General features: G+C 48.5%; 2 protein-coding genes across 2 annotated transcripts; both read right to left on the minus strand.

The window, feature by feature from the left end:
* Positions 1-1,394: 1,394 nt before the first annotated feature.
* Positions 1,395-7,984, minus strand: lonp1 (lon peptidase 1, mitochondrial). The gene is made up of 11 exons (XM_030087654.1): positions 7,615-7,984; positions 7,443-7,531; positions 6,983-7,304; positions 5,280-5,378; positions 5,115-5,176; positions 4,894-5,023; positions 4,731-4,814; positions 3,233-3,301; positions 2,981-3,132; positions 1,496-1,634; positions 1,395-1,458 (listed from the first exon to the last, which is right to left on the minus strand). Exons 1-11 carry the CDS (start codon positions 7,975-7,977, stop codon positions 1,435-1,437), a joined length of 1,533 nt encoding a protein of 510 aa, XP_029943514.1. The 5' UTR covers positions 7,978-7,984; the 3' UTR covers positions 1,395-1,434.
* A 1,158-nt stretch (positions 7,985-9,142) lies between these two features.
* Positions 9,143-11,322, minus strand: dohh (deoxyhypusine hydroxylase/monooxygenase). Its single transcript, XM_030087653.1, has 5 exons — positions 11,205-11,322; positions 10,996-11,112; positions 10,744-10,911; positions 10,487-10,563; positions 9,143-9,752 (listed from the first exon to the last, which is right to left on the minus strand). Exons 2-5 carry the CDS (start codon positions 11,099-11,101, stop codon positions 9,174-9,176), a joined length of 930 nt encoding a protein of 309 aa, XP_029943513.1. The 5' UTR covers positions 11,102-11,112; positions 11,205-11,322; the 3' UTR covers positions 9,143-9,173.
* Positions 11,323-11,625: the final 303 nt, after the last annotated feature.

Genomic DNA, 11,625 nt, shown 5'->3' on the forward strand with positions numbered 1-11,625 from the left:
AGAGACAGTTTCTATCCCCCCTAAAGACAGTTTAAACCCCCAAAGACAGTTTTAACCCTCTAGAGACAGTTTCAATCCCCCCTAAAGACAGTTTTATCCCTCTAGAGACAGTTTCTATCCCCCCCAAAGACAGTTTTAACCCTCTAGAGACAGTTTCAATCCCCCCTAAAGACAGTTTTATCCCTCTAGAGACAGTTTCTATCCCCCCTAAAGACAGTTTTAACCCCCCAAAGACAGTTTTAACCCTCTAGAGACAGTTTCAATCCCCACTAAAGACAGTTTTATCCCTCTAGAGACAGTTTCTATCCCCCCGAAAGACAGTTTTAACCCCCCAAAGACAGTTTTAACCCTCTAGAGACAGTTTCAATCCCCCCTAAAGACAGTTTTATCCCTCTAGAGACAGTTTCAATCCCCCCTAAAGACAGTTTTATCCCTCTAGAGACAGTTTCAATCCCCCCTAAAGACAGTTTTAACCCCCCAAAGACAGTTTTAACCCTCTAGAGACAGTTTCAATCCCCCCTAAAGACAGTTTTATCCCTCTAGAGACAGTTTCAATCCCCCCTAAAGACAGTTTTATCCCTCTAGAGACAGTTTCAATCCCCCCTAAAGACAGTTTTAACCCTCTAGAGACAGTTTCAATCCCCCCAATGACAGTTTTAATCCCCTCAGAGACATTTTCATTCCCCCCTAAAGACAGTTTTAACGCCCCACAGACAGTTTTAACGATCTAGAGACAGTTTCATTCCCCCCTAAAGACAGTTTTAACCCCCCACAGACAGTTTTAACCATCTAGAGACAGTTTCAATCCCCCTAATGACAGTTTTAACCCTCCAGAGACAGTTTTAACCATCTAGAGACAGTTTCAATCCCCACTAAATACAGTTTTAATCCCCCAAAGACAGTTTTAACCCTCTAGAGACAGTTTCAATCCCCCCTAAAAACAGTTTTAACCTATAGAGACAGTTTCTATCCCCCCTAAAGACAGTTTTAACCCCCCAAAGACAGTTTTAACCCTCTAGAGACAGTTTCAATCCCCCTAAAACAGTTTTAACCCTATAGAGACAGTTTCAATCCCCCCTAAAGACAGTTTTATCCCTCTAGAGACAGTTTCAATCCCCCCTAAAGACAGTTTTAACGCCCCAAAGACAGTTTTAACCCTCTAGAGACAGTTTCAATCCCCCCTAAAGACAGTTTTATCCCTCTAGAGACAGTTTCTATCCCCCCTAAAGACAGTTTTAACCCCCCAAAGACAGTTTTCAACCCTCTAGAGACAGTTTCAATCCCCCCTAAAGACAGTTTTAACCCCAAAAGCCAGTTTCTCACTATCTCTCTCTCTCATATGCGCGCACTCACACACACATACACACACACTTAGTAGCAACAGTTGCTATCTAACAGCTACAATCTGCTGTGAGGAAACAGTGACGCTAGCAGTTAGCGGCTAACGGCTACAACCTCCTGAGTGTAAACCGATGCTAGCGGCTAGCCGACCCACCAGGATGCGCTTCTTGACGTCCTCCATGCCGTGGTGGTCCTCGTCCAGGACGGCGGCGGCCCGGTCCAGGCTCAGGTTCTCCTCGCTGTTGGTTCCCCAGGGGACGCTGGTCAGCCAGTCCAGGTAGTTCCGGGTCACGCTGCGGCGCGGGAGACCGTTAGCACGCTAACGCCTTAGCAGGTTCAGCTTGAACAGCAGTGCTGCCTGCATTAGCGTTTCCAGCTACGTTAGCATCTTCAGCTATATTAATAACTTTACCTACAATGGCAGCTACAGCAGGAGCTTTCGCTATGTTAGCATGCTTACCTACATTAACATCTTTAGCTATCATAACAATTTTAGCTAAATCAGCATTTTTTTTTAACCAAAGTTAGCATCTTTAAAAATAATAGCAGCTTTAGCTACATTAACATATTTAGCTTTAATAGCAGCTTCAGCTATTGTGACATCTTTTGCTACATTAGCATCTTTAGCTAGGATAGCTTTAGCTATTTTAGCATTTTTAGCTATGGCAGCATCCTTAGCTACACTAGCACCCTTAGCTATAACAGCAGTTTTAGCTACATCAGCATCTTAGGCTACATTAGCATCTATAGCTATAATGGTTTTAGCTACATTAACATCTTAAGCTAAGATAGTTTTAGCGATTTTAGCATGTTTAGCTACATTAGCCCCTTTAGCTATAATGGTTTTAGCTATTTTAACATCATTAGCTATGTCAGCATCTTTATCTACATTAGCATCTTTCGCTATAATGGTTTAAGCTACATTACCATGTTTAGCTAAAATGGTTTTAGCTATTTTATCATCTTTATCTACATTAGCATCTTTAGCTACAATGGTTTCATCTATTTTAGTATCTTTAGCTACATTAGCATCTTTGGGTACATTTGCATCTTTAATATAATAGTTTCAGGTATTTTAGCATCTTTAGCTACATTAGCATCTTCAGCTCCATTAGCTGTAATAGTTTTAGCTGTTTAGCATCTTTAGCTATGTCAGCATGTTTAACTATATTAGCATCTTTAGCTACATTAGCATAATTAACTATAATAGTTTCAGCTATTTAGCATTTTTAGATATATCAGCATCTTTAGCTATATTAGCATCTTTGGCTACATTAGCATTTTTAGCTATAATAGTTTTACCGATTTTAGCATGTTTAGCTATGTCAGCATTTTTAGCCACATTAGCATCTTCAGCTGTAATAGTTTGTTATTTTAGCATACTTAGCTACATTAGCATCATTAGCTATATCAGTTTTAGCCATTTAGCATCTTTACCTACATTAGCATCTTTAGCTATAATAGTGTTACCGATTTTAGCATGTTTAGCTATGTCAGCTTCTTTAACTGTATTAGCATCTTCAGCTACATTAGCATCCATAATAGCTACAGCTAATTGCCTGGCCTGCAGCTCCACCCACTGGAACTGTGGAATGGCAGTTACTAGCGCGCTCGCCGGCTCGCCGGTAGCTCCACCCACTTGAACTCGGAGGAGTGGTTGTCGAGCAGCGTCAGCTTGTTGAGCTCCTCCTCGATGACCGCCATGGCGGCCGGCGGCACCGCGCGGCCCTTCAGGCGCTCGCGGAACTTCTCCTCCATGGCGTCTTTGTCCTCCTTCTCCAGGCCCAGCTCCTGGGGGGGGGGGGGGGGGGGGGGGGCCAGAGAGGAGAGGGGGCGGGGTCAGCCCGGTGTGGGAGGGGTCGGACGGGGAGGGGGAGGAGCTTTCACCGACCTTCTTGATGATCTTCAGCTGCTCCTGCAGGAGGTACTTCCTGTGCGTCTGTTTGATCTTCTCCTCCACCTGCACCACATGGCCGGCTAGCGTTAGCATGTAGCATCATGTTAGCATGATTTCAGCTTACTGTTAGCATGGCGCTAGCATACTGTCAACTTGTTGTTGTCCTGCCGTTGATGTGATGGAGGTTTGCTAATAGCATGATGTTGGCCTGTTGTTAGCCTGCTGTTAGCTCGGTGCTATCATGACGATAGCATTATGCTACCATGATGCTAGCATGACTTCGGCCTGCTGTTAGCATGAAGTTAGCCTGCTGCGAGCAAGATGTCACGGCTCAGGCTCTGCTGTTAGCATAGCATTGGCCTGCTAGCTCAGGCGTCAGCTGTTAGCATAGCGCTGGCCTGCTAGCTCAGGCGTCAGCTGTTAGCATAGCGCTGGCCTGCTAGCTCAGGCGTCAGCTTTTAGCATAGCGTTGGCTAGTTATCTCAGGCGTCAGCTGTGAGCATAGCGTTGGCCTGCTAGCTCAGGCGTCAGCTGTTAGCGTAGCCTGCTAGCTCAAGCGTCGGCTTTTAGCATCGCCTTGGCCTGCTAGCTCAGGCGTCAGCTGTTAGCATAGCCTGCTAGCTCAAGCGTCAGCTTTTAGCATAGCATTGGCCTGCTAGCTCAGGCGTCAGCTGTTAGCATAGCCTGCTAGCTCAAGCGTCAGCTTTTAGCATAGCATTGGCCTGCTAGCTCAGGCGTCAGCTGTTAGCATAGCCTGCTAGCTCAAGCGTCAGCTTTTAGCATAGCGTTGGCCTGCTAGCTCAGGCATCAGCTGTTAGCATAGCCTGCTAGCTCAAGCGTCAGCTGTTAGCATAGCCTGCTAGCTCAAGCGTCAGCTGTTAGCATAGCGTTGGCCTGCTAGCTCAGGCATCAGCTGTTAGCATAGCCTGCTAGCTCAAGCGTCAGCTGTTAGCATAGCCTGCTAGCTCAAGCGTCAGCTGTTAGCATAGCGTTGGCCTGCTAGCTCAGGCGTCAGCTGTTAGCATAGCATTAGCCTGCTAGCTCAGGCGTCAGCTGTTAGCATAGCCTGCTAGCTCAAGCGTCAGCTTTTAGCATAGCGTTGGCCTGCTAGCTCAGGCGTCAGCTGTTAGCATAGCTTTGGCCTGCTAGCTCAGGCGTCATAGCGTTAGCCCACTAGCCTAGCGTCAGCTGTTGCCTCAGCGTTAGCCCGCTAGCCCAGCCTCTCCTGTCAGCACAGCGTTAGCCTGCTAAACCAACATGTATTGTTAGCATTGCATTAGCCTGCTAGCCCAGCCTCTCCTGTTAGCATAGCATTAGCCTACTAGCGTTAGCCTGCTAGCCCAGCCTCTCCTGTCAGCACAGCGTTAGCCTGCTAAACCAACCTCTATTGTTAGCGTCGCGTTAGCCCGCTAGCCCAGCGCCCGCTGTTAGCCTAGCGTCAGCCCGCTAGCCCAGCGCCCGCTGTTAGCCTGGCGTTAGCCCGCTAGCTCACCTCGCGGCCCAGCCTCTGCTGCAGCTTGCTGAGCTCGTGCTCCTTCTTCAGCAGGGACAGCGCCTTGTAGAGCCGCCGGGGGATCTGCGGACAGGAAGTAAACACACACACACAGGTCAGGCCCCGCCCACCAGTCGCACACAAAGCCCCGCCCTGAACTCACGCTGGTCTCCTCCAGGACGTCCTGCAGCTCGCCGGACTCCGCCCCCGTCAGGGCCGCGCCCATGTCGCTGAGGTACAGCGGGTCGTCCACCACCCGCTGGCCCGCCTGCATCATCTGCAGCACCGACTCCCTGACACACACACACACACACACACACACACACACACACAGGTAAGCCCCGCCCCTTCAGCTCGGGTTGCAGAGGGGGGGGGCGGAGTCACCTGTAGAGCGGGTTCAGGGCGATGATGTCACGGATGGTCTTCACTATCTCCGCTGTCAGAGCCTGTGGAGGGGGGGGATTTGGGGGAGGGGTCGAGACAGGGTCAGCTCCGCCCACTTCTTCACTGGAGCCCCGCCCATTCCCCTCCTCCCCCCCCCCGCCTCACCTTGACCTCCTCGGTGACGGTGAACGGCTCGTGCTGCACGTTGTTCACTTCCACCATCAGGACGTCCGAGGGCTGAGGCTCCGCCCCCGACTCTGAAACCTGACACCACCGGCTTAGCATCGTTAGCGTCTCTCTCCTCAAACGGACGCCTGCTTTAGCTGTTAGCATCGTTAGCTTCTGTCTGCGCAAACGGACACTTGCTTTAGCCGTTAGCATTATTAGCTTCTCTCTACTCAAACGGACAGCTGCTTTAGCTGTTAGCATCGTTAGCTTCTCTCTGCTCAAACGGACACTTGCTTTAGCCGATAGCATAATTAGCTCTCTGCTTTAACAGCTAGCTGCTTTAGCTGTTAGCATTGTTAGCTTCTCTCTGCTCAAACGGCTATCTGCTTTAGCTGTTAGCATCGTTAGTTTATCTCAACACAGACACCTGCTTTAGCCGTTAGCATCGTTAGCTTCTCTCGGCTCAAACGGACAGCTGCTTTAGCTGTTAGCATTGCTAGCTTCTGTCTGCTTAAGCGAACAGCTGCTTTAGCCGTTAGCATCGTTAGCTTATCTCAACACAGACACCTGCTTTAGCCGTTAGCATCGTTAGCTTCTCTCTACTTAAACGGCTAGCTGCTTTAGCTGTTAGCATTGCTAGCTTCTCTCTGCTCAAACGGACAGCTGCTTTAGCCGTTAGCATCGTTAGCTTATCTCAACACAGACACCTGCTTTGGCCGTTAGCATCGTTAGCTTCTCTCTGCTCAAACGGACAGCTGCTTTAGCTGTTAGCATCGTTAGCTTATCTTAACACAGACACCTGCTTTAGCCGTTAGCATCATTAGCTTCTCTCTGCTTAAACGGCTAGTTGCTTTAGCTGTTAGCATCGTTAGCTTCTCTCCTCTCAAATGGACACCCGCTTTAGCTGTTAGCATAATTAGCTTATCTCCGCTTAAACGGCTAGCTGCTTTAGCTGTTAGCATTGCTAGCATCTTTCTGCTCAAACGGACAGCTGCTTTAGCCGTTAGCATCGTTAGCTTCTCTCTGCTAAAACGGACACCTGCTTTGGCCGTTAGCATCGTTAGCTTCTCTCTGCTCAAACGGACAGCTGCTTTAGCCGTTAGCATAATTAGCTTCTCTCTGCTCAAACGGCTAGCTGTTTTAGCTGTTAGCATTGCTAGCTTCTTTCTGCTTAAACGGACAGCTGCTTTAGCCGTTAGCATCGTTAGCTTCTCTCAACACAGACACCTGCTTTAGCCGTTAGCATCGTTAGCTTCTCTCTGCTCAAACGGACAGCTGCTTTAGCTGTTAGCATCGTTAGCTTATCTCTGCTCAAACGGACAGCTGCTTTAGCTGTTAGCATCGTTAGCTTATCTTAACACAGACACCTGCTTTAGCCGTTAGCATCATTAGCTTCTCTCTGCTTAAACGGCTAGCTGCTTTAGCTGTTAGCATTGCTAGCTTCTTTCTGCTTAAGCGGACAGCTGCTTTAGCTGTTAGCATCGTTAGCTTATCTTAACACAGACACCTGCTTTAGCCGTTAGCATCATTAGCTTCTCTCTGCTTAAACGGCTAGCTGCTTTAGCTGTTAGCATTGCTAGCTTCTCTCTGCTCAAACGGACAGCTGCTTTAGCCGGTAGCATCGTTAGCTTCTTCTGAATCACAGATGGCTGCTTGAGCCGTTAGCATCGTTAGCCGTTAGCATCGTTAGCCGTTAGCACCTTGTCCTCCCTGTGGGCGCGTTTGGTTTTGCGCCTGGCGGTCCTCGGCTGCGGGCCGGACGGGGACTGACGGGGGGGCTGGTCCAGATCCCGGTCCCGGTCCGCGTCCGGGCTCAGGACCGGGTCCTGGTCCTGGTCCTGGTCCTGGTCTTGGTCCTGGTCCTGGTCCTGGTCCTGGTCCAGGGCTCTGGAGATCCGGATCCGCCGGTGTCCCATCACGATCATGCGCAGCTTGTCCCCCAGGTCCTGCATCTCGTGGATCTGGACAAAGGTCCCGGTCTGGTAGACCTGGTCCAGGGAGTCCACCACGTCGGACTCGTTACTGACACACACACACACACACACACACACACACAGCATTAAATCACATCATGAATACTACTTTTCATGTGTGAACTGTCCAGGGTCCTGATCTGGTCCCTGGTCCCGGTCCCGGTCCTGGTCCCGGTCCTGGTCCCACCTGTCGTCCCTCTTGAGGAAGACTCCAGCGTAGGGCTGGGCCAGCCGGACCTTCCTCCTCAGCAGCTCCATCAGCCCGCGGTTCTTCACCTGCAGCAGCAGCAACAACAACAACACCGTGACGTCACCCGGTCCCTTCGGCTGTGACGTCACGGGGAGCGAGCCACGCTCACCTCGATGATCTTGATGAAGCGCGGGAACACGGGGTTGCGGCTGACGGCGATGAGCGGCACGTGCGGGAACACTTCCGGCACCAACATGGGCGTCAGCGCGGTGACGTTGGCGGGGTCCTCCGGCTCGTCCTCGGCCCCAGAGGACCCGGAGGTCCCGGGGGAGCCGGAGCCGCTCTCCCCGGAGGCGCGGTTCCCGTACGCCCTCACCCCGGGGACGCGCGCGGCCTCGACGCGCCAGCGCGCGGACCCCCGGCCCTCCGCCGCGGCGGCGACGCGGGGCCGCGCCGCCACGGCGCACACGCGCCGCACGGAGCTGAGCCGCAGGCGGCTCGCGACTCCCAGCAGCTTCACGCAGGACGCCATGTTGGTCTGGAAGGTGTCCCGCTTCCGGCCGCGGATGATGACGTATGGGGCCGAACCGTCACCATGGCAACCAAAGGGACCGCTATGATGCTTTCTTTATTTCTACAGTTATTACTTCACTGTTTATTTTATTATTGTTGTTGTTTTTTGTTATTATATATTTTATATTTTACCTTTTATTTTATTGTTATATGTTTTGTATTTATTTAAAAAATAAAATTTATAATCAAATATAAACTATTGTTTTATTTACACATTTTTCTTTGTATGTTTTTTTAATATATTTTATATTTTACATTTTATTGTAGTGTTATATATTTTTTATTTAAAAAATAAAATGTATAATAAAATAAAATAAAATATTGTTTTATTTATACATTTTTATTTGTATATTTTATTATGTAGTTTGTTTTAAATTTTATTTTATTGTTATATATATTGTTAATTAATTAAAATGTATAATCAAATACAAAATATTGTTCTTATGCATTATTTGTATAGTTTAATATATATTTTAAATTTTATTTATTGTTATATATATATATATATTTTTTTTTTATTTAAAAAAAATGAAAATTATAATAAAAGAAGCAGTTTTATTTATACATTTTTATTTGTGTATTTTATGCATTTTATATTTGACCTTATTTTATTGTTATATATATTTTTTAATTATTTAAAAAACTAAAATTTATATTAAAATAAAATATAAAACATTGTTTTAAACATTTGTATAGTTTAATATAGATTTTATTTGTTACATATTTCTTATTTAAAAAAATAAATTTATAATAAAATATAATATAGTTTTATTCATTTGTATATTTTCTTATGTATTCTATATTTTAAATATTATTTTATTAAATATGAAGTATTTTATTTATACATTATTTACAAATTTTTATGTTCCTTTATATATTAATTATACATTTTGCATTTTAAATTTTACTTTATATATAATTTATTTAACAAAATATATGATATATATATAATAAAATAAAATATAAAACATTTTATTTGTATGTCATATGTTATTTTTATATATTATTATATTACATTTTGATTATTTACTTATGATTATTTATTATATTTCATTTCCTGTTTCGTCATTTTATTTAACATCAATAAAGTTGAATTCAGTGAAATGAACAGAGACTCCTTCAATGTGTCTGACTCGTTTATTAGCAAATCGCTGCTCAGTGCACCTCGGGATTGGAACCCTGCACCCGCAGCAGGCCGTCGGCGTACTGGAACTGCCCGCTGTTCTCGTACTCCAGCATGTCCAGCGCCACCTGGCAGCTCTCCTTCACCACGCGCTCGCCGTCGCCGCGGTGCCGCCGCAGCGCCTCCAGGCACTCGCCGCGGCCGATGGCGCCCAGCGCCTCGGCCGCCTCGTGCCGCACCATGGCGCTCTCGCCGGGCCGCTCCAGCGCGGCGCGCAGCGCCGGCACGGCCGCCGGGTGGCGCAGCTGCCCCAGCACGTAGCCCACCTCGTGGCGGAACAGCGCGCTGCCGCCGCTGCGCAGGCCATCGGCCAGCGCCAGCGCCGCCTCCTCCGAGCCGCGGTTCCGCAGGGCGAACATGGCGCGGTAGCGCTCGAACAACGGCAGGGCCTCGTCCAATAGGGCGGCCCGCAGCTCCGCCGTGCTCCGCCCCCCGGCGGCGGGCGGCGCCGGGTCCACCGAGGCGTACGTGTCGCCGCCGTCGTCGTCGTCGCCGCCGCCGCTCTGAAGCCACTCCAGCCGCCGCACGGCCAGCTGGCATGTCTCCGCCACCTGCGCGGGCAAACGGCGCATCACCTCGCTAGCTAGCTCACACGCTCCTCGAAGCTAGCTGCTAGCATTATGGGAAACATCCGCTAGCATCGGCGTAGCTACTGATGCTACGGAAAACATTAGCATTTATTGTTAGCATAGCTGCTAATGTCTTCAGCTAGCATTAGCGTAACACATCTGCTAGCATTAATGTAAATGCGAACATTATAAAAAACATGCTGCCTTTATGGAAAATGTCAGCTAGCATTAGCATAGCCGCTAATGTTATGGAAAACATCAGCATCGCTGTTAAAGCTAATGTTAGCAGCTGCCAACACTGCGGAAACTGCCAGTAGCTAGCATGAGCATTGTAACTAAAGTTATGGAGAACTCTAGTATTAGCATAGCTTCTCAAGGTTAGGAACACCTCAGTTAGCATTAGCATAGCTTGTAATGTTTCAGAAAATGTCACAAGCTAGCATTAACATAGCTTCTAAAGTTTAATAACACCTCAGTTAGCATTAGCATAGCTTCACATGTTTTGGACAATGTCAGAAGCTAGCATCAGCTTAGCTTCTAAAGTTTAGGAACACCTCAGTTAGCATTAGCATAGCTGCTAACGTTTTGGAAAATGTCAGAAGCTAGCATTAGCACAGCTCCTCACGTTATAAAAGACATCAGCTAGCATTAGCATAGCTTCTAACGCTACGGAGACCGTCGGCAGCTAGCATTAGCATGACGTCGGCGCGCCTCACCTCCACCACGGGGTCCGTGCTGAACTCCCGGAGCAGGTCCAGGACCGACGGGTCCCCGATGGCCCCCAGAGCCTCACCTTGGACCACAAACACACCCACAATGTAAACACGTCCGGTTTGTTTAACTTCCATGTAAACAAAGGCTCGTTGGAGTTTATGAGCTCACATGTGACGTCATAATAGTGCGACCCGTGTTTACTGCCTGGAAAACACGAGAACGTGTCGTTTTTAAAAGGCTGCGAGTGAGTGGTCCTGACCCGCCTCGTGCCGGACCATGGCGTCCTGCTCCCGGTCCCGCAGGACCCGGGTCAGCACCGGGATGGCGTCCCGGTCCTGCATCTGGCCCAGGCAGTACGCCAGCTCGTGCTTGAGCAGCGCCGAGTCGTCGCTGAAGCCCCGGCTGATCCACGTGATGGCGTCCGGGCCTGAAACACACACACCGGGTCACTCATCCGGTTCGGGTCCCCCCCCCCCCCCCCCCTCCCCGGTACCGGAGTCCCGCTTTTTACCTCCGAGGTTCTTCAGCGTGAACAGGGCCCGGAAGCGCTCCGTCAGAGCCCGCTGCGGGTCCACCAGGATCTGGCCCACCGCGCACACCTGCTCCGGGCTGGCCATGGCCGCTCCACCTGGGCGGGGAGAGGGGGAGAGGGGGGGGGGGGTTACGGTTAGACCCGGGGAACCGGGCTAAAGAGGGCGGGAGCCGGCGGCTCTCACTCACCGAGATCGAGACGCCTCCAGGCGGGTCGGCAGCGTGTCTCCGTCCGGAGCCGGTTAGCTTCAGGCTAAAGCGTTTTAGCTCCACGGCGGAAGGGGGCGTTCCCGTCATAGACACGTGACCATAGAGTTCTGGGAATGGCTAGTGGCTACGTCATCGGAGCTGAATACGACTTTGAATTTAATAAATTATTTATTAATTATGAATAAAAAATAGCATAATATAAGAAATAATTAATTGTTAATATTATTATTCATATAATATTAATAATATCATTGTTGTTGTAAATTATTCATTAAATTTTTATTTATGACGTCACATTATCCATTCCCACAGAGTAACAGGAGACTCAGATCTACAACAGCAGACCACTTCGTGTTTTGTAATATTCATGCAATATCAATGAAATTAGCAGGACAATTTT

This window comes from Salarias fasciatus, unplaced genomic scaffold, assembly GCF_902148845.1.
Source record: "Salarias fasciatus unplaced genomic scaffold, fSalaFa1.1, whole genome shotgun sequence".
In the NCBI taxonomy this organism is placed as follows: Eukaryota; Metazoa; Chordata; class Actinopteri; order Blenniiformes; family Blenniidae; genus Salarias; species Salarias fasciatus.

Coding starts and splice junctions, on each gene's coding strand:
- lonp1 (XM_030087654.1), bottom strand. CDS start 7,977: ATGGCGTCCTGCGTGAAGCTGCTGGGAGTCGCGAGCCGCCTGCGGCTC. Junction 5,024..5,114: donor GCCCTGAACCCGCTCTACAG/GTGACTCCGCCC, acceptor TGTGTGTGTCAG/GGAGTCGGTGCTGCAGATGA. Junction 4,815..4,893: donor ACGTCCTGGAGGAGACCAGC/GTGAGTTCAGGG, acceptor TCCTGTCCGCAG/ATCCCCCGGCGGCTCTACAA.
- dohh (XM_030087653.1), bottom strand. CDS start 11,101: ATGGCCAGCCCGGAGCAGGTGTGCGCGGTGGGCCAGATCCTGGTGGAC. Junction 10,564..10,743: donor CATGGTCCGGCACGAGGCGG/GTCAGGACCACT, acceptor TTGTGGTCCAAG/GTGAGGCTCTGGGGGCCATC. Junction 9,753..10,486: donor GCACGGACCCCGTGGTGGAG/GTGAGGCGCGCC, acceptor TTGCCCGCGCAG/GTGGCGGAGACATGCCAGCT.